The sequence below is a fragment of the Simochromis diagramma genome, unplaced genomic scaffold (genome assembly GCF_900408965.1).
Source record: "Simochromis diagramma unplaced genomic scaffold, fSimDia1.1 OVJJ01000343.1, whole genome shotgun sequence".
NCBI classification, from domain to species: Eukaryota; Metazoa; Chordata; class Actinopteri; order Cichliformes; family Cichlidae; genus Simochromis; species Simochromis diagramma.
The window spans coordinates 4,590,548-4,615,016 of NW_024386831.1; the positions used below are offsets into that span (position 1 = coordinate 4,590,548).

Consider the following 24,469-nt stretch of genomic DNA (forward strand, 5'->3'; position numbering starts at 1 on the left):
ATGCGTGGTAGGCTAGATGCACAATTATAGATCACGGGTAGAAGTAAAATAAAATATAAGCCGATGTCTTAACCCAGCCATAAAGGAAGAAAATTAACAAAAAGGGAGGCTTAGACGTATGCTTTAAATGTCCCCGTGTTTAAAATGATCCATTTCATTGTTTCTGCAGGCTTGGAACGAAAAGATCACTCAAAATGCACAAAACAGTTTCCCCGGTGAAGTGCCCGTGAGCAAAAACACTCTTCGATAACACAAACTGTGTATACAAGCCTGCAGTTAGCGTGTAGGAGTGAAAGGGGCACATCATCCTGCACTGTGCCGAGCTCGCCACAGATCGCAGGTCCTCAGCTGTAGCCTACAGTGTGATGTAACAGGAAGTAGTGGGTTGCTTTCCAACGTCAACCTGACAGCCGTCTGAGCTGCGCTCATTGAGCGCCGGAGGTCCACCGTGTCCAGTTCTCTGCGTTGAAGCCGAGGAGGAAAAGACGCTTTGGGGAACTGCTCTGAGAGTTTATTGCGGTTCCTGCCCCTGCGCTCCGGGTGGATTTTACTCTGTGGTAGGACGTGCTACAGTGAAGTGTGAATTGCGGTCTACGCGCTGTGTCTCTTCCATGTTTTGTAGGCAATTTGAGCCGCAGTCACGTCGAATGCAATTAGCGCAGAGGTGACGGGGCATTCTGTTGCTTTATCCAGGGCATTTCAACTGTATGTGCACTGAGGGAGCCGGGGAACATGCACTTATAGAATGGCTGAGCCCACTCTGAACGATGAGCATCCGCTTGAGCCGCATTGTCCCTCTGTCAGGAGCTGAATGCAAGAAATGTCGAGGTGTAGGAAGAGAATAAAGAAACGGCTTTGTTTGTGCGCTTTGGACACCGTTAGACCAACAAAGCGCGTTGTGCGTGATTATTTCTATCAAATTTATATATTAGTTCCGTCTAATGAGCCATTCGCGCTCACCCCTGTCCCGTTTTCAGGTGGTTTTAGGATCTTTTCACACGCGCAGAAATGATAACACTGTTGGTAAATGAATTCAGAGGTTACATTTTAAGATGCATGCATGGCCGATTTAGATTTGACATGTAATCTATACATCTACTAATGACTGATACCTCATAGGAAGGAATGAGACGCAGTCAGGCGTTTGTTTTGTTTTTTACATTAATTAAACGGAATAAGAAAAAGACTCAGCTCCATTCAGCACCGAGGCTTTGATGTAAGCGACGGCCACTGGTTGCTAAATCATCTGCATGGTTACATAAGGGGCAGATTTGGACATGTTGGAAGTTTGTGGGCTGGACAGTGAAAGGGATCATGATGATGATGAATGATGGTTGTGATGATGGTGGTGTGTAGGAGGAGGATGTGATGACGATGGCCACAATTGGCGGACTATATTCTGCTGAGGAAAGATGCATTCGAGTCATTACAAGGGAGGTGACAGAGCAGAGGTAACTCCCAATCTGAAGCTGATTGGGTTTTTAACAGATGAGTTTCTAGATATGTTTGAACTCCGTGGGTTTTGCAATGTCGAGGTGGAGTATTCTCAGATGACTTCTTGTGTTTATTAAATGTTGTTTAGCGTAATTTAGCACTTTTGTTATGGTGATTGGGAAATATCAGCAGTTGAATTCATTCAAAAGGTTGAGCCAAAAGATTTTATGTGCCGCTTTTATTTGCTGCTCTGCTTTTAAACGTGCAATTTCAACTCATGCCTTAAGTATTTGAACTCTCCACGACCAATGAAAGAGGATGTTTGGAAAACTAAAAGAATTCAGTTAAATATTAAGTAAGTTGCTTTGGTCACTTCAGATCATTTAAAATGTGATAAGTTTAAGATGCAGAAAAATTCGTTTCAAAGCACATGTTTGGCCCAAAGTTAACTTCTTCTTCTTGGAATAAACACATTTTTAGATCTCATTTCAAGATGAACACTGATTAATATTTCATAAAAGGGCTAACATAAACAACAGAAACAGACATTTCTAATTAAAAATGATTAAAACGTGCTTTAACTTTGGATTATTTTGTACAAAACCAGCAAAAAAGCTGTTTTTTTTTTTCAGGGCTTTAACTTTGAAGGAGCTTCTTTTACTAGTTGCATGTCAGAAATCACTTTAACTAAAGTGTATTAACATTATTTAACAGTTTTCAAGAAAAATCAGAGAAATATTTAGCAGAAATATAGCAGCACTAGTTAATTTCTGCTTTGCTGTCTCTGTGATGATCTCACAGATGTTCAGATTTGTCACGCGCACCTCAAAAACAAAAACAGCCCATTACTCCAGTGCTCCACCCTGAATGTCACACCTAGTTAAATGTTAAATGTTAAATGTTCAAGTTTACATTATATGCACATGTTTATTCTTAAGTATAGGAAAGGTAAAATAACGTTGAGAAATGCCAGAAAGTAGAGTAAAAGCCTAGTAAAACAGTGGATCTGCTTTCCTGCCCATGCATGTCGGCCGTCAAGACACTTTGGACAGTGAATGTATCGAAGCTGCCAGTTGGCAGGGCTGTCTGATGAGTCTTTGAGGCCATTTCGCTCTGACATCTTCCAGCGGCTCAGGCCTACACCAAATTCATGAGCCGATTGTGCAATGGGAGTGTCGTGCAGCTCATCACATTTAACCCATGCTGAGTGTTTACTGCCCACGTCTAGAAAGCAACTATTAAATGTGGGTGAGACAAAGATCTTGGCAGCAAAGCTCCCCAAACCTTTGCAGTCTTCATGATATAGCAGAGCTTCTCCTACAGCCATGGCATTTAGAAAGCTGTGCCAGTGGCAGCTCATTTGCAGTGTAGCCGATTCATATGGAGAACCGTGAAAAATAAATTTCTTCAGGCCTTAGAAGAAGCTCTCATGTGGCTTTTTTGTAGTGATAATACGTGTGTTGAAACTGGAGCTTTTTGTGAAGAATTTATCCTGTAAACTCCAGGTGACCTTCTCTGGTGAGTGCAAAGGCCATCCGATTCACAGTCACAAGCGTAATGATGATTCTCGTAAAACGTCACCCCTCATAAATCACCAGGACACAGCTCCTGATCGATTCCTCTGTTATCTTTCAGTGGGGACACTGCAGACCTCTATAAAAACCTTCATGACCACAGGTTTCTTGCAGCTCCTTTCACTGTCTGTCAGATGTATTTAAATTGATTCCCTATCATGTTTCAAACTGAGTCTCCACCTCTTTTATATATTATATATTTTCTTCTCTGCTCACTCAAGACTGAAGCTATTGTATTACACAAAAGCACAGTGATGTACATATGCAGCACTCCCCTCAGCTTCTGGATTCAGTTTCAGGGATATGAAACCTTTTGAGGTAATTTTTCCACTCATACATTATGAAGGGTAAATGTATTTCTCATCTCCAGTTTAAATTGAGGTGCCTGATGGGACGTGTCGCAGCCTAATGTCGTCGGGAGCAGCTTCAGGACGGCTTTGTTGCTGTGTAGTGATTGGCATTTTGAACTGCAGCGCTCTGCGAAGGATAGAAGGAAAAGGCTGCATGGTTTCTAAGGGTCTTCCATGTTTGTGTGAGCTAAACAAACTGAGTGATACAAGCTTCTTGATTTAGTGTGTGGGAGGGGGCTTCTGGCATACACAATAGAGGAAATGGTCCCTGGGAAGAGCTGCATGTTTGTCTTCCAAAGGTGAACCTGGAGTACTAGCAGATGAGTATAGAGCAATTTTGTTTGTTTTTGTCGCCATATAAACTCATAATAAATTCTTGGGGCTTTGATGGAAGATCATTAATAAATAATCTGTTACATTAAGTGCAGAGATTTCTTGTTTGAGAGAGCTTGTTTCCAACCACTTAACACTGCTTCACATTCCTCTTCCACTCTGCGTTTTCTGCAGCTCTGAGCAAATGTCTGCAGCAGCCATTTCTGTTGGATTTCCAATTAGCTAACTTACTCTAGCGTGAAAATACGACTATTATTACTGTCAAGCCCAGGCTGCCGTAAGCGGTGCCAAAAATCTCTCCATATTATTGTAGTTAATTGGTTTTCAAGGTTAATAAAAGTCTCAAATTGCTTGTTTCCCCATTGAAAAACACAATATGTTATTGTCTGTAGTCTGTGTAATGGTCAATATCATAATGTTGCTTTGGTTAAACATATAGGGAACTATAGCCACTGGGAAAAAGCTCTGTTTGCTGTAACGGATTATTTGTGCATTGCAATACCATGAGTGGCCACTAGGAAAGATTAGCAGGAAGGATGACTAGAAGCAACTAAGGGTAATATTTAAAATTCATTACATTACAAGATTACGGATGTTAAAATGGTCTGCAAGACAATTCTCTACAAAAGTCTTGAGCCACCTCTCATTTTTAAATATTTTGTTTGCAAAGAGTCAGACTTTTGTATTTTTTTTTAAGTGATCTGGAGCAATGGTTGGCTCAAGACCTTTGCAGCCTATGGTCTAAATATACTGACTAGCCAATCTCAAAGCTAGATTTGGAGGTGTAGTACTGACATGACTCTCCTCCTTGTTATGGAGCTAGGATTCAAAATGTATTATAGAGCCTCTTAGCAGCTCACATGCAATTATTAACACCTCAGGACAGGAAAATACCTTATAAAAGCCTTAGCATGTGCACTGACAACCATAAAACTGCCCCAAATATTGCAAATGTGTCTGAGCTTTCTTTTTTGTGGCAATGAAAGGAAGTGCTGTAACATTTTAACTGTATATTTTTGTCATTAACATTAGAACAAAAAGGTAATCTGAGAACTCTAACATTTTATTTTGTAAAAAGTTACACCCAATACTACTAGTGACACAGTATCCATGTAACCATCAGACATGCATGAGACTGATGCTCTGCGTAGCGTTGAAGTCAGACAGAGCCACAGACCGTATAATGCACTAGATTTCCTGCTAATGCTGCTTTACTGTCCAGCTTACAGACAGGATCTTGTCTTGCTCTGGATCCTTATCTTGCTGACCTCTCTAGTGACTAAGCAGACATCTACTGGGGAGGTTTGCATGCTAGTTACTCCTCAGCCTTACCAAACAAACACTGTCTGCCTTCAACCTCTTGTAGCATGCAATAATTCTTTTACTTGTTAATTTTTTGTGGTTTGAATAGTTTGTCTTATTTTCTCCGATTAACGCTTAATTTTCTCAATCTTTTTACAGGTAAAAGGTTTTTTTTTTACCGATAACAAGCAGTCCATTATAAATTTAAAATAACTTTGCACCCTTTGTGACAGCAATAAGGGACAATGTCATGTAAAACTAACTGTAAATGACCGTTATTCAGATATTCTCCACAAAAACAAATATATTTATTGAAGCTCTCATGTGTGGGCTAAGCTGTTAAAATGTTTTCGTTACACAAACACAAGGCACACAGAGAAACTTGAACCGCTTAGTAGTGACGTGAATAGCACTTTCAGAGGTCAAGTCTAGGGCCCACAGCAAGCATACAGAGGATATTCCTTGGCTTCCTTTGGGCTGTTAATTTTGAGCTCCAGTGTTATTTTTGTCGTGGCACTACCCACAGGGAACCACTCATACAGGTCCCTGAGCAGCCTGTGCTCACTGTTGACTGTTGTTAAATGCTAAAAGAGGTTTTCAGCCAGAGATTAAATAATGCATCACAGAACAACCTTACTGCTTTTCTGCATTCCGTGTGTGTGTGTGTGTGTGTGTGTGTGTGTGTGTGTGTGTGTGTGTGTGTGGGGAGTGTTATGTGCTACCTCTGGAATTCAAGAATTCATTTTCTTAATGGTGAATAAGAGTGTGATATGAAGCTTTGGAAATGGTTGGATGTATGTAAATGAAATCGAACACAGGGGGGATTAAAGAATGGTGCTTGACTCGCTTGGAGAGAGATCCCAAGGGACATTTTTCTGGGTTTATAATATTTCAACAGCACAAAGAAAAACAGCCAATAAGTGAGTGGAGGCTTCATTGATAAAATCCACAGAAATGAAGAAAGAAAGAAAGAAAGAAAGAAAGAAAGAAACTTGGAGAACACATAAACACTGATTTAAAGGCAGTGTTTGGCCTGAAAATCCTCTGCTGGTTGCCATTTTAATGACCAAGAATCCCCTAAACAAACAGTTATGGAAATAAATTTGGTGAAAAGCAGCAGCTTGTTAGGATGTAGAAATGTCACCCAGAAACGCGGGAACAATTCTGCTGAGGAAGCTTAAGCTATTGTATAAATCTGTCAAGCTGTCAGTGCATTTAAAGCACTTTACAAAGAAAGTCGAGTGACCTGTAAAAATGTGGCTCTATGCAGTGGAGAGAACGGGTGAAATTAACCACACATTCCCACCAGCCTGTGCTGTATGCACCAGGTTACACACTGGGCATGCTCAGGAGGTTATTCATGTGGTTGTATAGCTACTTCAAAACATTTACATCGCAACTGCAAGAGCAGCTATATGGATGCAGTGCAAGACGGAGCCTGGTTTATTTTTAACCAGAGTATTTTTATCTAGGTATTTGTACTATTTTTTCCTTTGCGCAGACCAGTGGCCTCTGGAACAGGATCCTTTTCCTATGCTAAGACCTTTAGTATGCAAAGGTAACTGAAGACAGCCTTGGTGTTTGTTATTTTTTGTTGTTGTCAAGATTAACGAGGACACGCTAATGAAACGAATTCACTTTCACATTTTGAGTAAAATCCAGTATTATCTCTTCAGCAATTCAACGCTTGTCTGTTGGCATGCTGCATCGTGTTCATCATTTCTTTTTTAAATCTCAGAGTTTTGGAAAGAAATGTGATTGTTTTTGTAGGCAGAACTGGATTAGAAGGATTAGTAGAACTGTAAGAAATATATGTAGATGGTTAGATTAGCTTAGTGAAGACAGGGGACAGGTTAAAACCGCTACAATGTAACATGGCTAAAAGATACTGCTATTTGAGCAAATAAAGAAAACTGTGTTGCCAGAATAGATTGGGCAGTCCTTGGATTTGAGTCTTTAGGTTTCTGGAACTCTGTTGAAGTGATGGGACATCATTTTTTTCAGAAAGAAACATTTCATTTGATGTATTAATACTGCTGATTCTATGGATGGGGCAAACGTCATCCTCAATGAGACCACATATGTCATCTAAAGATGATACACAGTGATGCTCACCTCAAAAGGACAAGCAGATCCAAACCACACTAGCAAAAGGTCCTCCAGAGCAAGACGGTCACCATTTTTTTTTCCCCCTTTTCTTTCATCACCTATCAGTAACCTCCCTAGAGCGTAACTCCAAAGATCACTAACGGGTTAGGCCATGTCTCATCTGTGTTTTTTTTTTAAAAAAAAAAAAAAAAAAAAAAATCTAGTATTTTATGTTGTCCACACAGAAAACATTTAATAGTTCTAAGTAGTAGTTGTAGTACAGTACTCAGCTGTATTTTTAAAGGGTTCAAAGAAGGCTACTGTGTGAAAGTACTGCAGAGTATTGCTGTGCTGTCTACATGAGTTGCGACCCGGCTCAAAACCCACAACATGATGTGGAGACTGATATCAGAGTTTTAAGAAACATTCCTTTTTGTTTCAAATTACTTGATAGGCTTGGCTAAAACACTTACAGCCCAGTGAGCATAAAGCCTCAGCCCTCCATACACCACACTTCATCAGGAATAGCCAATCAGCAATTAAACCCAGGCAACACCTGAGAGGGTCACACAGGGGTCACAGTGGTGTGCTGTGACATTAACCTGGTTCTTGAATGCTTTGGTTTAATATTTTAGGTCTGTAACTAATGATAAAATGTCCTTGAGGTGGCAGTTGCTGTGAATTGAATTGAATCCTCTGTGTTGACTCCTGCTTTCTCACAGTTGTTAAGTCACTTTGCGATTTAAAAGGTTTGAAAATACAATGAATCAATTTTCAGAAAACCTTCACCTGTGTTTGAAATATTCAATTCATACTGAATCACTGGCACATAAGAAGCATTTTACTGATGTAATTGGCCCACTCATAAGTTTTTTTTTAAGTCTTTTATACAGTTTGATAGTTTATTAGCGTGGTTACAACAATAAATTTGGGGTGACAGGAGCTGATTACAGGGTAGGAACAAAGGGGAAAAGCTCAGCTGCTGCACACAGGCACTGAATACTTGGCATAATTAGAACTATGCCTCAAAACTCTGCTTGCAGGACTCTTTTAAAGCCAACACATACTTGACATTCAGAACAAAAAATGTCACACGTAACCTTTTACTTTTCTTTTCGTTTAAGTGCGTTTTTGTGATGTTTGTGTGTATTCTTTGTGTGACTATTAATATTTCTAACATTAACTTTATCATCACCACTAAAGGTTATGTCACATGCCAAAAATTTTCAACTAGTTTCACCTCCCCTAGCAGACAAAGAAACACCAACACTAAACAATACTTCATAAAGATTCACCTATGCTCATCCAAATGTGGTCACATACACTGAAAAACTGCAAACATCCAAGTCTGACAGAAAAATCCTGTAATCCTCTGAACGTAGCCAAGAGTAAAATGGCAAATGGCCCGTATTATTAAAGCGCTTTACTAGTCTTTAAAGACCCCAAAGCGCTTTACACATCCAGTCATCCACCCATTCACACACTGGTGATGGCAGCTACATTGTAGCCACAGCCACCCTGGGGCGCACTGACAGAGGCGAGGCTGCCGGACACTGGCGCCACCGGGGCCCTCTGATCACCACCAGTAGGCAACTGGTGAAGTGTCTTGCCCAAGGACACAACAACCGAAACTGTCCAAGCCGGGGCTCGAACCGGCAACCTTCCGATTACAAGGCGAACTCCCAACTGCAAAACTGCAGAAGTACTAGGTGTATCTATATGTGGCAATAACAGAATGGTTGGGATGCATAACACATGGGCCCAGATGCACTGAGCAGCAAGTTCATGGTTTAATCCCTGACCTCAGACCATTTGCTATATGACATTCCCGTAAATGCTTTCCTACAGTTCCCGGCTCAGCTGTTATGTCAAAAGCATAACAATGCCATAGTCTCCCCCAAAGTGATAGTGGTATAACAGAAGGACACATACTTTCAAATTCCTTGAACAGTCATAATTCCCCAAGATGTTTAGCTGCACATGCATTTCCCTATGCAGGCTCAGAGTCTTCACACTTCCCTAACTTGCTGTACAACATCTGGCATCATCCAACCATAAGCCTGTCCTTTCTTAGTTGTGGAGATGAGTTTTAGAATCCACTCTTTTCAACACCGCCGTCATAAATAGATCCACGTGCTTGCCTGAAGGACACTGGCATGCTTGTGAGGGTGTGAATGAAATGACATGAATGTTTTGGTATCTGAGTTGCTGTCTATTTCAAAACCACAAGAACACAGCCCCCCTCCTGCCCTGTTAATGCAAAGAATATTGCATTGCTTTAGTCGGGGTGGGAGGAAGGAGATTTGCAGTGGTCTTTTCATGCAACAAAGAGGACTCCTCCTTCACATTAGTGTGGGAATGCTGTTGTTTTTCCAGACATCTGGTGATGCCCCTGGCAACTGGGAAGTCTGCTCTCGTGTCGCAGGCTTGGTAAGATCAGTTGCTGTGAGGTTGAACTCCTATTCAGGCATGTTCACTCACATGGATAAAAGCTACACGTACAGCTGATCCTGTGGAAAACATCCAACAGCTAAATTTGGCCCTGTTAATCAGAAGGGAAGCTCTCAGAGGAACCGTGTTCTCACATCCTCGTGTTTTTTGGGTTTGTCACTCTTGTTTCCCGTATATTCATGGTCAGCATCATTTAAAGGCATGCAGATTTTTCCTTTCTTAGCATTTCCTCTTTCACAGACCCTCCTCTGTCCTCTAAAATAATAATCAGCCTGCGATAATGCAGTAAAACGGTGTAAAACCAAGCAGGTAGGAACGCTTCCATTACTCCTTGAACACATTAAGTCTTCCTTGTCAGAACGGCTCTGTTTAAATAATCCATTTTGTGTCGGAGGAAATGAAGATTGTGGCTGCAAAGTGTGCACAAACATGATAAAAGAGGGGTTATAAGTAATTGTCAGTCATAATGAGTAATTCTTATTGTATGTAATTGTATGCTAGTTGTTCGTTTGGAATGATGTACTGCACTTGAAGTACTCATTTTCTCAACAAATGCGTACGCTGGCTTATGAAGGCACAGACCAAGGACATGTGCTGCTGTAATACAGACTATGATAATGAGTGTCTAGAGAGAGAGTGGTTTGCTCTCACCAAAAGAATCATTTTTATTTCTGTACTTGCTACAACCTGTTTTCAGGTCTTAAATAGAGAGTCCTTCATGTTTTTAAACAAAAGCCGTGCACTGAATTTCAAATCTAACAGCTAGAAAACACATATTGTACTGAACATCACAGTGGGAGCACATGGTGAGACTAAACGTGGTCTGTGTATAGGCACATTTTATGAAATGTTTCTTTTCAGTTCACGACACCATTTGTATACACTGTAGGTCCATGTTTTAAAGATTGCGGTCAGGCTTGAGCACCCTCTGAAAGTCACCTTCATCCCAAGCAAGCCCCTCATGCAGACATCATCCACTGCAGCGGTCGCCAACCTTTTTTGTGACATGGACCGGTTTATGTCCGACAATATTTTTGCAGACCGGCCTTTAAGGTGTCGCGGATAAATACAACAAAATAAAACCAGTACTGGTACCAAAAGAAGAAGATTTATTCATAACACACGGGAAAAGACCCAGGGAAACCGAGTTAATGATAAAAACGCTAAAAAAAACTAGAAAAATTTGCATTTCCTGCGAAAATGCTGTGTGGATGCCTTAACGCTGAAGATGTCTGCTGAAAAAAGCTGAAAAAGTTGAAAAAACAAAAAAAAAATGTTGCCCTGAGCAGGATTCGAACCTGGCCCTTCTGGTACTCAAGGCAGGTTCTCAACTCACTGCGCCAAACTCTTTCTCACAAAGAAGAGGTGGAGAGACTGACAATTGTGCTGAAATGAGCAGAAGAGGCTGAGAATTGTGCTGATAAGAGGTGAAAAGGCTGAAGACTTTGCAGAAAAGAGGTGAATCAGCAGAATTTCTGCTGAAAAGGGTTCAATCAGCAGAATTTTTGCTGAAAAGAGTTCAATCAACAGAATTTCTGCTGAGAAGAGTTGAATGAGCAGAATTCTGCTGAAAAGAGTTCAATCAGCAGAATTTCTGCTGAAAAGAGTTCAACCAGCAGAATCTCTGCTGAGAAGAGAAGAGAAGAGTTGAATGAGCAGAATTCTGCTGAAAAGAGTTAATGTGGATGCCTATGGCATCCACACAATGATGATAAAAACCCTGCTAACCATACATTTCACACCCGAGCTTCAACTCTCGTGGCATGGTACCAAACGACCAGGCCGTTTGGTACTATAGGCTATTGACTACTGAATCTGTGCTTGAAACGTGTGTCCACACACCAAATCTTTCCTGTCTCTGTGTGTACTGACATGGTAAATGATGGCATGACTGATATGGAATTAGTTCCAGAAGGCACAACTCTGCTGTTTATCTTGTCTCATCTCTTGTTTACAGAGCAAGCATAGGACACTCAAGACCTCTATACCCCAGTGACTAGATTTGTGCGAAGCTCTCAAAGGCCGATAACAGTGTTTTGCAAACATTGCAGTGTAACAGCACAGCATCATTATCATCATTTATCTTTTCATTTTGCACTTCTTTGCTTATCTTTCAGCAGAGAGTAAAACTGATCACTTTACATAATATTTTTGTGATGGATTATTCTTTTCTCCGATTCACTTACTATTGTTTAAAATATGGTCAGCTACTAGTGCAAATATTGTTTGAAGAAGAATTGTTTCATAATTGCGTCTTTTTTTAATCAAATTTGCCTTAGACAGAACAGGAATAAATCTTGGCGGCATCTTTTGCAAGCAGAGGTTTAATCGGCTCCCAGTACCTGCTTCCCGCTCCGTTTAATCCCATATCCATGCTATAGATTGAGACGGTAATGCAGTTACTGGCCTTTACCAGCCTAAAGGTTCTCCGAATGCCACTGAGCCGAACTTGATGGAACTTGGTGTGCAGGGCGCCAAACATCCTGTGAGTACAAAAGGATGTTTACAGTGCAGCATAACATCTCTGCAGGGACAGTGGGAGTTGATAAGTGCAGGCTGGGCTCTGGCACTGGGTGAGAAGACGGCAGATGTTATACATAGGCTGTTTTTTCTGGGTAACTTTCTGCTTGCAGATGTAGTAGGTGATGTTATCTCTTGTGTAAAGTGTACATGACTAACCACTTCAGTGAAACACTCTGAGGTACTACAGATAATAGTGGACCACCTACAGTTTGCACTGGTCTGTTGTTGGATAAAGTTAACCCAAACAGATCAATAATCAAGTGCTGTGCCTCTGTGGAGGCTGCTCTCCTGGTTTTGAGCTGCAATTAGCTGAAACATGTTTATGAAGTTTGCGAAATAGTTGCAAATCAAATGTCCAAAATTTTCCATTTTGTTTCTATCTACACGAATATGGAAAACAAAAAAGTATTCAGTCTTAGGATGAAGTAAAAGCGAGAAGTTTTCATTTTCTTAAGAACTCTAAAAACAATTCTTTCTTTAAAAAGACTTGTGGGAAGTCTGAGTGCTGTCCTGGACTGTGTCACGATAACGCCAGCCCGCTGCTACAGCTGTTGAGCTCTCATTACCTCCATAATAGCAGCATTAATAGGACATAGAGACATAGTAAAAGTTAAGTGCATGAATGTAAACACAGACAAACCACAAGGATTATGTAACAGAGAGTCATCAAGGGGATTATGTGACAGACGTGGCAGATAATCAGAGGGATCCTTTTTTTCTCTGTAGCTAACAGCAGGGACACTACTGGTATTATTATACTAGTAGTATAATAACAGTTTTAGCTGCAAGGCTCTGTAGTTAAGTACACAGTTAAATGGATCGGGTTGTTTAATTAACCAAGAGCTTATTTTGTGTCTGTGTAAAACTGTGTGTGTATAAGCACAGAATTAGGGATGGGAATTAATAAGAAAATAGTGGTTCCAATTCCATTATCAATATCACTTCATGGATTCCATTCAATTCCTGGCTTTTTTTTTGGCTCTGCTTTAAGAGTCACCACCGATGCTAAACAGCATATCAAAGACATCACGTTCACTCTAATTAATTGCATGCTGTGTGCATAATGTATTACATATTTTACACAGAACACTGTGTAACACACACAAAGTTGTGTTAGCAGCATAATGCAGTTGTTTTTGTCCTAGTCATGAATTTATTAATTTTATTTGGAAATGCAATAATAAAAATTTCCGCTGTCCAAAGTTGCTCCAGAAACCCCCACACAGGATTGAACCAGCTGAAGGTGAAATGATGTCCACAAAGCAGGCTGTGATGGGAGCACAGTGAGAGCTGCACGTAGGCTTACACAGAACAGCTGTTCTGATCACACAGTATGTGGCACTGCTGGTGGATCATGCTCTGTTTTCTGTTTACTGCAGAAGTTCAGTAGCATTGTTGCATTTTTCTCACAATTGCTTATTACTTAGTTGTGTTGGAGCACGCATAATTAACATTTTCTCTCTCAGAATCATTTCAACAAGTAAAGCATAGTTTCTGACATCACTGAGATTTCTATGAAGTCTTGTCATAGCTTGTTTAAGACTACTTTTGATAAAAAGGTATTTGTTATGTGTTATGGCTTGAGAGTGAATATTAAATGTGAAATTTCCACCATGACATGCGGGAAAGTCACCACATGTACTGTTAGTTAAATGGTACAGTATTATCAGTTTAAAACAATAACGTACATGCACGCACACATGCGTGCACACACACACACACACACACGCACAGTTGTCTGAAATGATGCATCCTCTGTATCACTGTATTTATATTAAAAAAAAAAACTTGCCAAGAAACAGCTGGGGTTCTTGACAGAGTAGGGCTGTGTGTCTGTGTGTGTTTGTGCATTTTTGTGTGTTTGACTGTGTGCGAGCGTGACAGAGCAGCTGATCTTTTCCTGGCTGTTTCTAATTTGCACATCACCATAATGTTTTACAATCCCACTTTCAGTAAGTCCCTCCTCTGTCTCAGCTTAATGCTGTTTTAACTCTGAGCAGACTTGAGGAGCACTGAGCCAGCCAATCCCTTTGGTGACTGAGCAGTGTGGGGACCTGTGTGGGAATAAAAGCTACTTTCACCTGCTCCTTATTCAGAAGGGTATCGCCACTGCGGGCTTGCCTGCATGTTTGATTTGGCAGTGTTTTTGCACTGGGATGCCCTTTCTGAGCCAACCCCAAAGGGATTTGTGTCTACCTCCAGCACTGAAGTAAGGCTCTTTTGCTTGTTAGGCAAATGTGAAAACCACTATGAGAATAAACAGGGTCAGTTTTCTCTCTGGAATACTGATTGATGGGTGTAGTGTACTGGCCAGTGAAATATCAATATGAAAGCAGGGGGATCCCAGGGGGACTATTCTATTCACACATCATCACAGCTGAGAATTTGTATCTTTTTTATTGTATTGATAAGCCATTGTATCGTATGGATCTTAATGATCTTCTAGAACCATATCACCCCATTACAGCTCTTTGCTCTCACACTTGTTGTTGTTCCTAGAGTATTTAAAAGTAGAATGGGAGGCAGAGCCTTCGGTTTTCAGGCCCTACTTCTGTGGAACCAGTTTCTAGTTTGGATTCAGGAGACCGACACTATCTCTACTTTTAAGATTAGGCTTAAAACTTTCTTTTTGGTAAAGCATATGGTTAAGGCTGGATCAGGTGACCACGAGTCCTCCCTTAGTTACGCTGCAATAGGTGTAGGCTGCTGGGGAATTCCCATGATGCATTGAGTATTTCTGCTTCAGTCACCTCCCTGAGCCTGGTTCTGCTAGAGGTTTCCTCCTGTTAAAATGGAGTTTTTCCTTCCCACTGTCGCCAAAGCACTTACTCATAAGGAGTTGTCTGATTGTTGGGGTTTTCTCTGTATTATTGTAGGGTCTTTACCTTACAATGCAAAGTGCCTTGAAGCCACTGTTGTTGTGATTTCATGCTATGTAAAGAAAACTGAATTGAAACTAGTTTGGCATTCTTCTAAAGACTCAGTAACACAGGCCCAGAGACTGATTAGCAACCACCTGGTACCATAATTACCAGTTACAAGAGAAAAATAAATATTACTTGACCAAATGGCAAGATGTTGCTGGCAGTCGCCATGGAATCAATTGCTAAAGCCTTATTCACACAGGTCTAAAGACCCGTCAAAGACCCTGGAAACTGCTGCCCACTAGTGACTATTCCACAACTGGTTGGTGAGAGGTTGCTGGAGGTTGGACTGTCACTAGAGTGAAATTGGTTGCAAAGAGTTAAACACTTTCAGTAAACCCCTCTTCTGCCTCCTTTTAAATGTGAGCAGACTTGAGGAGACGCTGCATCAGCATCTTCTGTGACTGAGCTGCAGATAGAGCTGTGAGAATGAAATGGGTCAAATCTCTCTCTAATGTACTGACTGATGTCTGTGCTGCTCCCCCCACTTTTCTTTAGTCTGTTCTGTGACTGTAAGGTTCAAGTAACTAAGCAGTGAATATTTCAGCTCTTTATCCAGATGCGATGCTCACAGGAGAGGCAGCTGATTATATTGCTGAGTGTATAATTGGTAATTAAAATGTTTCCAAAAGAGAAACTTATAAATGGAATTAGTCTACAACTCATTATAGGTGTGTCCCACAAACGGAATGTGAGTCTGTGGGAAACACTGCTCTGGTTCACATAAAGCGACCCTGCACACCTGTTTCTGATACTTTTGAGAATGTAAAGTGCAGACAAGCAACTTTGGAGGGAGAATGGGGTAGGCGGGGTATGATTATGTCATGTGCTACAATAAAAGTTTAAACATAGGCCTGACTGTTCTGCATGCGATTGATCACAGAAAGTTAAAAACATTCATCTGTAATATATGCAGTGATGGTTGAGATATTCTTCTAACTACATCACTAGATGCAAATAGCAACATCGTCCCAGTTATCTGGAGCTGAGCTTTACTGCTTGGGATATTGTGGATTTGTTTGCTGGTTAAAGAGAAGAGCACCGGTTGGTCTGCAGCTTCATAACATTTCAGCAAACTTAATCAGACTTCAGATGTTGCAAATAAAAGTGACCTACAGGTGACCTAGTTCCTTTAGGGTATGAAGGATGTTATTAAATTTCACTAACCTATTCCTGCATGCCATATCATTATCCTGGGGATCAGGTTCTCTCTCTGTCTCCCATTCTCAAGCTTGTTACCCACCGAAAGCCTCACTGCCACAAGAACCTATTGATTTGAATTGTTAGCAATGGTAACAACTTATCTGAGGTTATCTTGGTGCCAGTACAGCATTTCTTCCTCATGCTGTGATATATTTGTACATTTGCATCACAGGTTTTAGACGTTTAACTCCAAGTCAAACATAAGCCGCTTAAACTATCTAAAGCTACCCGAGCATTAGTAAACCCACTGTTTTGCAAAGCAAATCTGTAGAACCTGAGGGATATGCTTCTATTTGAATTTTCTCTCATCTGCTATTCCACAGCCTTGTCATGAAATCCCAGTGGCCTTCAGCTTCGCTGCAAACAACCTTATGGGATTCTGCTTTGATGAGGTGCAACTTGCACCCACTAACAGATTTAGAAGTGCTGTCAGAATTTATGATGGACTGCAAAGCAAAAGAAGTTTGGCTTACAAAACACACGCGGAAGTAGGAACAGGAGATTTTAAGCCTGTACTGTGCTTACAAGACTTTTACCACTTCCTTTGATTGATACGGCTTTGTTGGGTTGATTACAGCTTCTTATTTTTTCAGCTGTGCGTTCCGTTGAATACTATGCCAAAAAGCTACATCACAGGAGCCTGTAATTCCAAGCTGACCTAACATGGAGAGCGAGGGCATGTTATATTGCTGTTTATTGGGAGAACATACTGTACAGTGCTTTGCTGTAGTTAATCCTCGGTATTAAAACAAACTGATTCGGCCAAGTTCTTGTTACAAAGTTTCTTTTGGTCACAGAATAAATTTGTTGTATTTAATGATTCAGTAAATTTTCTAACTCAGCTGATGTCCTGAACTGGAAAAACAGAAACTTAATGAGCATTTAGCAAAGGTCAACTCACTCTTATCCACTTAGACTATTCAGTGTCATTCCAGTGTCATCTTATATATAAGAAGGGCCTTTTTTATGAGGACATTTTAATGATTATCTAATGTTAATGTTTAATTATTTGCTTTCCATTGCAGGTCTGCAGTTTGTAAATCATCGTCCAGCTCTGAAATGGCTGACAGGAAGTTGGATGGCTTTGGACAGATTTGGATGGTAGCGCTCATACTGCTGTGTAATCCAGCAGCGGTAGGTCAGCCAAAATGCACACAAGACACAGTTTAGTTCTTACTGATCTAAATTTCATAAATACAGCAACCACCTTTAATTCTACCTCAGAGAGTTATGTACTGCTAGGCCGTTTATGTTTGATGTTATCCTTTAAAGGAAAAAAAATGCAGCTTCAGGTTGGTGTTTGGACACATCTGTGCACCAATACTTCGGCATAGATGTCATAGTTTCCATGCAGCCCAACTGACTTTAATGAATCACTAAGTATGACTCCCTTTTCCTGCATTTGTTAGTATGTGTTGACTGTTTTAGACTAATGCATCACCAGAGGGTTCGCAAGTACATAACCAAAGATGGCTCGGAGACATCTTTACTCATTTTAAACATAACCAACAGTACTTTTTGTACCCTCTCACTGAGCGAGAATTTATACACTTGTTTCTTTTACTTGGTTTCTGTTGCACTGTACCATAACATATCTCTCATTCTACTTTGTAAAGCTTAAAAAAATGAGTGGATTTCTACTTTTTCTCACCTGTCTTGTAGTTTATGGTGAAGGCAAGTCTGGCGATCAATGAAACCCAGCAGCAGGCTTCAACCAGTGTCTACAATGACATTACGCTCACCAGGAACAAGATAGTCACAGCCCAGTTTGAGTGCTATCAAAAGTTAATGAAAGAAAATACCCACAGCAGACAAGGTAAAGCTGTCTTGATTGAAATTGGTTAAGAGAACCCTAATCTATTCCTTAATTCTTAGTTTGCAATGTTCCAAAGTGAAGAGCAAAAAAGCTCTTAAAATGATGTCTGTGTTTTTAGAACCTGTGTGCAATCGCACGTGGGACGGCTGGCTTTGCTGGGATGACACCAAAGCAGGAGTTACATCCGAGCAGCACTGCCCGGACTACTTCCAGGATTTTGATCCATCAGGTGAGATCTGCAGCCAATTTTCTTCATCCACCTGCAGATTTACAGATGACAAGTTACTCTGATGATTATTCCTTGTTGTGGCTTTCAGGTCCTCATTCATAACTTTGAAGGCCTTTAGTAAAAAAACAAAAGCCCAAACCAAGATAACACTTATTATATCACCAAGGTTAAAGCTCTCCAGAACCACAAAAGGTATTATGTAACAGATTTTGCAGGCTGGGGGGAGCTCTTCATGATTAATGACTGTTCTTCATGTATAAATTTGCTTCACCTTTTAGCTTGAATCATTCTAAGTGAAAAAAGCAAAGACTATACCTCACACTATGCTCACACACTGAATGTAAATACCAATTACAGCAAATGGCCATGAAGCAGAAAAGCTCTGTTCTCAGTATTAACACAGGATTTGTAATGTTTAGTGTATTAAATGTGTATTAAATCACTAATTTCAGCTCCTTCTGTTAATGAGGCAGGGTTTTTGTGTGTGTGATTATTAACTTATGCATGTATGGAGTGGTGTAAATACATCACTGTTTATTACAGTAAATTTGATTTAAGCTTCCGGGGACTTCTTAACCACATTCAGTCAACCGCAACCGTCAACAGGATGTGCAGGCTTATAATTAGATTTCATTCTTCTAATTGACGTTTTCATTAGCTCCATCCATAATGATGTTTTTCTTTTTCATCTGCCTCTACCTTCTACTGGAAAAATCAGAATAATACATTTAAATTATTTACCACTTTTTGTTCTGCAGAGATGGTCACAAAGATTTGCACTGACAGTGGTCAATGGTTTCTGCATCCGGAGAGCAACAGGACATGGACCAACTACACCCGCTGCAATGAGCACACTGTAGAAGGCAGAATAGTAGGTTGAAAATGGCAGTAGGTAGGACTGAGTTTATATGTTAGATAATCAACAATAGGAAAAGTATGGCTTTGATGGCCATGTGATGTGGTTGTGAGGGGCTCTGCACGCTCTGAACACCACAGCATGTCTGCTTGGTGACCAAATACAGGCTGGAATTTGTTCTGCTTTGGCCCAATCCCCCCCCCCCCCCCTTTTTTTTTTTTTTTGGACACAAGGAGAAACTATATTATAATTGCACTGTACTATAATTTCCTGTAACTGGTTCATAAAAAAACCCATCAGCTTGAAATTATAAATATTAAAAGACAAATGGAACATTTTCAAGAGCCTTTCAGTGCAAATGCTGAGATGTATGTTGATGCTTAGTCAAGTAGCCATTTGGAGAAAGATAATGAGATTACAGCCTGATAACCTAATTTCCATCTGTTGTTTCTTTTCAGACTGCAATGAACCTTTTCTACCTTGCCCTCATAGGACATGGGCTGTCTCTGACTTCCCTCCTCATCTCCCTAGCAATTTTTTTCCATTTCAAGTGAGTCAACTTCTGTTATATGAGCGACTTCCATAGACGGATGCTTCTCAGTCTGTGCATAACATAAAAGCGTTGTGGCATAACTTCAGTTTTCTGTTTTTCCAGGAGTTTGAGCTGTCAAAGGATCACCCTTCATAAGAACCTCTTCTTCTCTTTTGTTCTGAACTCTGTGATCACCATCATTTTTCTGACTGCAGTGGCCAACAACCAGGAGCTCGTGCAGAGGAATCCAGTCAGTTTCTTATTATTTGTATTGATTCACTTGACTGTAGCCTCACACATGTCTCTATTAGTTTAATGTGCACCATTACACCGGTCATTCTAGTTTAATATTAAACATAAATCAATTGCTATAAATCCACATTTATTATGTGTTTTCCTTCCTCAGACAATCTGTAAAGTGTCCCAATTTATTCACCTGTACCTGTTTGGCTGTAATTACTTCTGGATGCTGTGTGAGGGGATATATTTGCACACTCTCATCGTGGTGGCAGTGTTTGCTGAGAAGCAGCATCTGATGTGGTACTATCTCCTAGGATGGGGTAAGAAGAGGATATCAGTCAGCTAATCACTACATTTTTCTAACTGAAGGGTCTTTCTTTACCTAACTCGCTCACTTTGTTTTGCAGGCTTTCCTCTTATCCCAGCCACCATACATGCCGTCGCTCGGAGCTACTACTACAACGACAAGTGAGTTAACGCCAATGCTTGTGCAAGAAGTTCTCCTGTATAATATTTTTTTAAGGAAACCCACAGATTGCTGTGATAGATTTGCTGTTATGTGATGCAACGTTACTGTTGTGTAAACCTTTTTTGTACTGCTCTCCTCTGCAGCTGCTGGATTAGCTCAAAAACATCACTGCTCTACATCATCCACGGCCCCATCTGTGCTGCTCTTTTGGTAAGAATGCTACTTCTTTTCTTTCCTAACTCCAATCAGTTTCAACAAGTAATTCACTATATATCTATTTGCTAGAATAAACCAGCTGATTTGTTTCATGTTTCTCTTGCCACACTGTTTGTTGCGCAAAGAGTACAATAAGCTGCTTTTGTCCTCCTCTGAGTGGACTCTGTGGGGGGTCCTGTGAGCAGGACAGTCTCAGAACATGCATAAGTGTGTTTGTCTTGTGAAATCAATGCATCTTCCCCTTTGAGAATCCACCCACTGGTCCCCAAGCTTATGTTGTTTTCTAGGAATTCACCTAATCAGCACATTGGAGCATGCTTCAGAGAACGCTGGTCCCTTAGGACAGTCTGTACTAAATGTTCAGCCTCCAACATCCTTTAAAATGTTATGTGTAGGTTTCCTAACCTTACCGTGTATCAGAAGTAGACTCGGTGTCTTATAATACTGCAGTAACGGAACTGAAGACTTTCTCGGCTTATTAGAAAAAGCAAACATTCCTCTTTGATTTTTTGTTAACACTTGTCTTGTTAGGATTGACGTGTTTAAAGAAATGATGCCTAAAAGAAGCTCTGTAGTCTCTTAATAATTCAAATACAGTACTGTGCAAAAGTTTTGATTTCTTTATCATTTGCTTCCAATGAACTAGAAGTACTTGTAATATTTTAGAAGTGGTCTTAAGCAATAGTTCTCCGGGCTGAACGTCTTTCAACATTTTCAGTCCAGTCCTTGTACCAGACTATTTTCAGAGGAATCAGCATGATGTGCATTGTGCCCTTAAAAAAATCTGAGGAAACTCCTCAAGAGGAGGACAAAAAAGTATAACCTACAGCAAGTAAACAGTGTCTAACAAGCATGTCACCAATAAAGATTTTCACCTCTTATAAGAAAGTGCCATACTGCTCTTTATGCTCTTATACTTGAGGCATTGCTTGTTTTCACATCCTATCAAAAGACTAGACTGTAATGCTGATTTATATATGACTTCCCCCTTTAGGTTAATTTGTTCTTTCTACTCAACATCGTGCGAGTTCTCATCACCAAACTGAAGGTGACCCATCAAGCAGAATCAAGTCTGTACATGAAAGCCGTGAGAGCCACGCTCATCCTGGTCCCTCTGCTTGGAATTCAGTACGTCCTGCTTCCCTACAAGCCAGAGGGACGGGTCTCTTCAGAAATATATGACTACATCATGCACATACTCATGCATTACCAGGTGAGACAGCGGTTATTAATCAGTGTGAAGGTTTGAGGGGATTCTCGTCATTTCTACACATTCATATAAAGCGTAGAAAGCCGACTGCCTGTGGCATCTACGGCAGTCTTTAACTGTTCTGTTTGTGTAGTTCTGTTGTCATTCTATCATGCATATTTATTTTATTATGAAAATTGATTGCTTTGTCTCCTTCGGTGCTTGAGACATGTATTTTAATAAAATCATTTGTTAAATGGACATTAACCTCATTGTTTTCTAGCTTTTAACAAGAGTCAAACATTCTCATTAGCCAGAGAAAAGACTTTGTTTGTCTAGCCCAGGCAAGAACAGCAGGAAGTAAGGCACAAATTATTTGAGCTGAAAGAGACTGAAATCCGTTGGATGTTGATGAAGCGTTATCTGATCATCTTGAGCTGTCCCAGTGTGCGCAGTGCAGGGAAAATGTCTTGAGTAACAGCCTGAATCAGCTTTCAAAATGTATTCACTTTGACCTCTTAAGTTTCCCTGCTTCACAGCACTTTAGACCCTAAGATGTTGTCTACAAACGACTTTCCTGAGACCAATTAGTAAGCTGTATGTCATCTCTCTTTTAATGTGTTTCTTTTTTTCATTCCAGGGTCTGCTTGTGGCCACCATCTTCTGCTTTTTCAATGGAGAAGTAAGATGGGGTTATGCCCTTTTATTATTCTTTTTTTTAGATATTTCAACACGTGTACACACCCTATCCCACACTTGTGCTGACCTCATGGTTGAGAAGGGTCACGCGTTGACAGGGTCATTGCCCTGGTGCTACTCTTCCAATGTTGGGGAAACTAATATGTAGTCATAACATTTCAGGCTACCAGCTTGATTACACTGAATGAAATTACAGCAAAGATACCCTAGAGAATAATCTAGCATGTTAAATTAAAAACTCTTGGAATGGGCTGTCCAAAGTACACCTTTGTTCAAAGGTCTTATTTTTTTGTCAGACCAAAAAAAAAGAAAATGCTGGTGATGCAAAAGTTTAGGAATGTTACCTTTCATTTTCTACAACCCAAGAAACTTCAGTCCAGGTCAGCGAATTACTAAAGTAGCTGACATCATCTTTGGGCATTTAGTAATAAATAGTAAAAATAAATCAAAACCTATGATTCTGGATGTTTGCAAATGCATTGTTTCTACTTGCTTTCCCTGTGGTTACAACTGAAAAAAAAGGAGCTTACGGTAGATTAAAGGAAGGTCAATTACAGCAGAGAAGCAATTTTTCAATAAACATTTTAAAATAAAATCACCCGAATCTATGCCCCAAGCTGGCTTGTGCTTACAGCTGTTGAGTAAAGACAAAAGTCGGACTACTTCTCCAGCATTGCTCTCCACAGACTGAAAATTATGCTGCTAGCAAGCAGCCATGAGCTACATGCTGATTACTGTCAATTTTGCAGGCGATTGGTCTGCAGAGAACTTGACTTGAAGTGAATGGTTTACAAGATCCACTAAGTAACTTCCCTTTGATATTTATCTCGTGATTTTACTGTCATAGTGTGTCCTAACCCTGTGCTCATTATACGCTCAAAGAAAAAGTGGCATTGTTATTTCTGTACTCAGAAACACTGACTCAGTAAGGCACAATAGAACGACACTTTAATCAAAACACATTTTTCTCAAAGAGAGCTTCAGAGAGAATTTACAGTGAAAGATAAACAATGCTATGTGAAGAAATGGATCATGCATGTTCCAGGTTTTGCTTTCAGGAGTGCCTCAACTCTTCATGAAATAGATACACCAGTGTGCTGGAACCATCACACAGCTGCTGCAGACTTGCTGCTGCACATCCATGATGTGACATGTCCTGCCACATCCGAGAGGTGCTCTGTTAGACATAGATTTGGTCAATGTGGAGGCCATTTCAGTACAGTGAACTCATGTTTACTTTGCTAGAAGCAGGCATTAGGAGACGGTACACTGTGGCAATAGAGGGATGGGGATGGTCAGCAACAACAGTCTGGCTGTGAAATTAGCACCAAGGGGCCCAAAATGTGACAAGTATATCTCACTCCATATCTCAGACCACCACCAGCAGCCTGAATTGTTTGCATGCTTTCATGTTGTTTACACCATTTTCTGACCTTACCATCCGAATGCTGCAGCAGAAATTGATGCTATTCAATCTTTTTCAATCTTCCATTGTCTGATTTTTGTGAGCCTGTGTGAAACATAGTCAGTTTCCTGTTCTTAGCTACCAAAACTGGTCGTGTGCTGCTGCACTCCATCTGCCTCTACTGCATCCCTTAGCTGTAATGAATGGCTATTTGAGTGACTGTTGCCATCAGCTGAAAGCAGTCTGGTCATTGTCCTCTGACATCTGAAGTCAACAAGGCCTTTTCTCCAAGAGAACACCTGCTCAGTCAATATTTTCTCTTTTTGGACCATTCTCTGTAAACTCTAGAGATGGTTGTGTAGGTTGCAGCCCGTCTGGCACCAACAACCATGACCCTTCAGCAGATTGTCAGTCTGAATGCCTACATGCTGTTGCTGCCATATGTTTGACTAATAAGGCATTTTTACAAAATAGCAGTTGAATTGATGTCCCTAATAAAGTGTCTCTGTGTCACAAGAATCTAATGAAGAACTAGAAAACAGAAGCACCCCTCCCCTGGTTCTCCGTGTATATATGTGCCCTACTAACCCACAAGCTGTTTGTTCTCCTTTTCGTACCCTCTCTTCCTCCCTCTTT

The 24,469-nt window shown here is 40.5% G+C and overlaps 1 protein-coding gene across 2 annotated transcripts in view; it reads left to right on the top strand.

Moving 5' to 3' along the window:
• The first annotated feature begins 293 nt into the window (after positions 1-293).
• calcrla (calcitonin receptor-like a) overlaps positions 294-24,469 on the top strand; it is a 30,454-nt gene continuing 6,278 nt past the window's right edge. The window contains exons 1-12 of one of the 2 annotated variants that reach the window (XM_040027591.1): positions 294-557; positions 17,208-17,316; positions 17,845-17,998; positions 18,117-18,227; positions 18,986-19,098; positions 19,542-19,633; positions 19,739-19,865; positions 20,022-20,175; positions 20,263-20,323; positions 20,468-20,534; positions 21,535-21,753; positions 22,370-22,411. In XM_040027591.1, coding sequence (XP_039883525.1) covers positions 17,242-17,316; positions 17,845-17,998; positions 18,117-18,227; positions 18,986-19,098; positions 19,542-19,633; positions 19,739-19,865; positions 20,022-20,175; positions 20,263-20,323; positions 20,468-20,534; positions 21,535-21,753; positions 22,370-22,411 — 1,215 coding nt within the window. In that variant the 5' untranslated portion in view covers positions 294-557; positions 17,208-17,241. The other variant, XM_040027590.1, reaches the window with a different exon arrangement.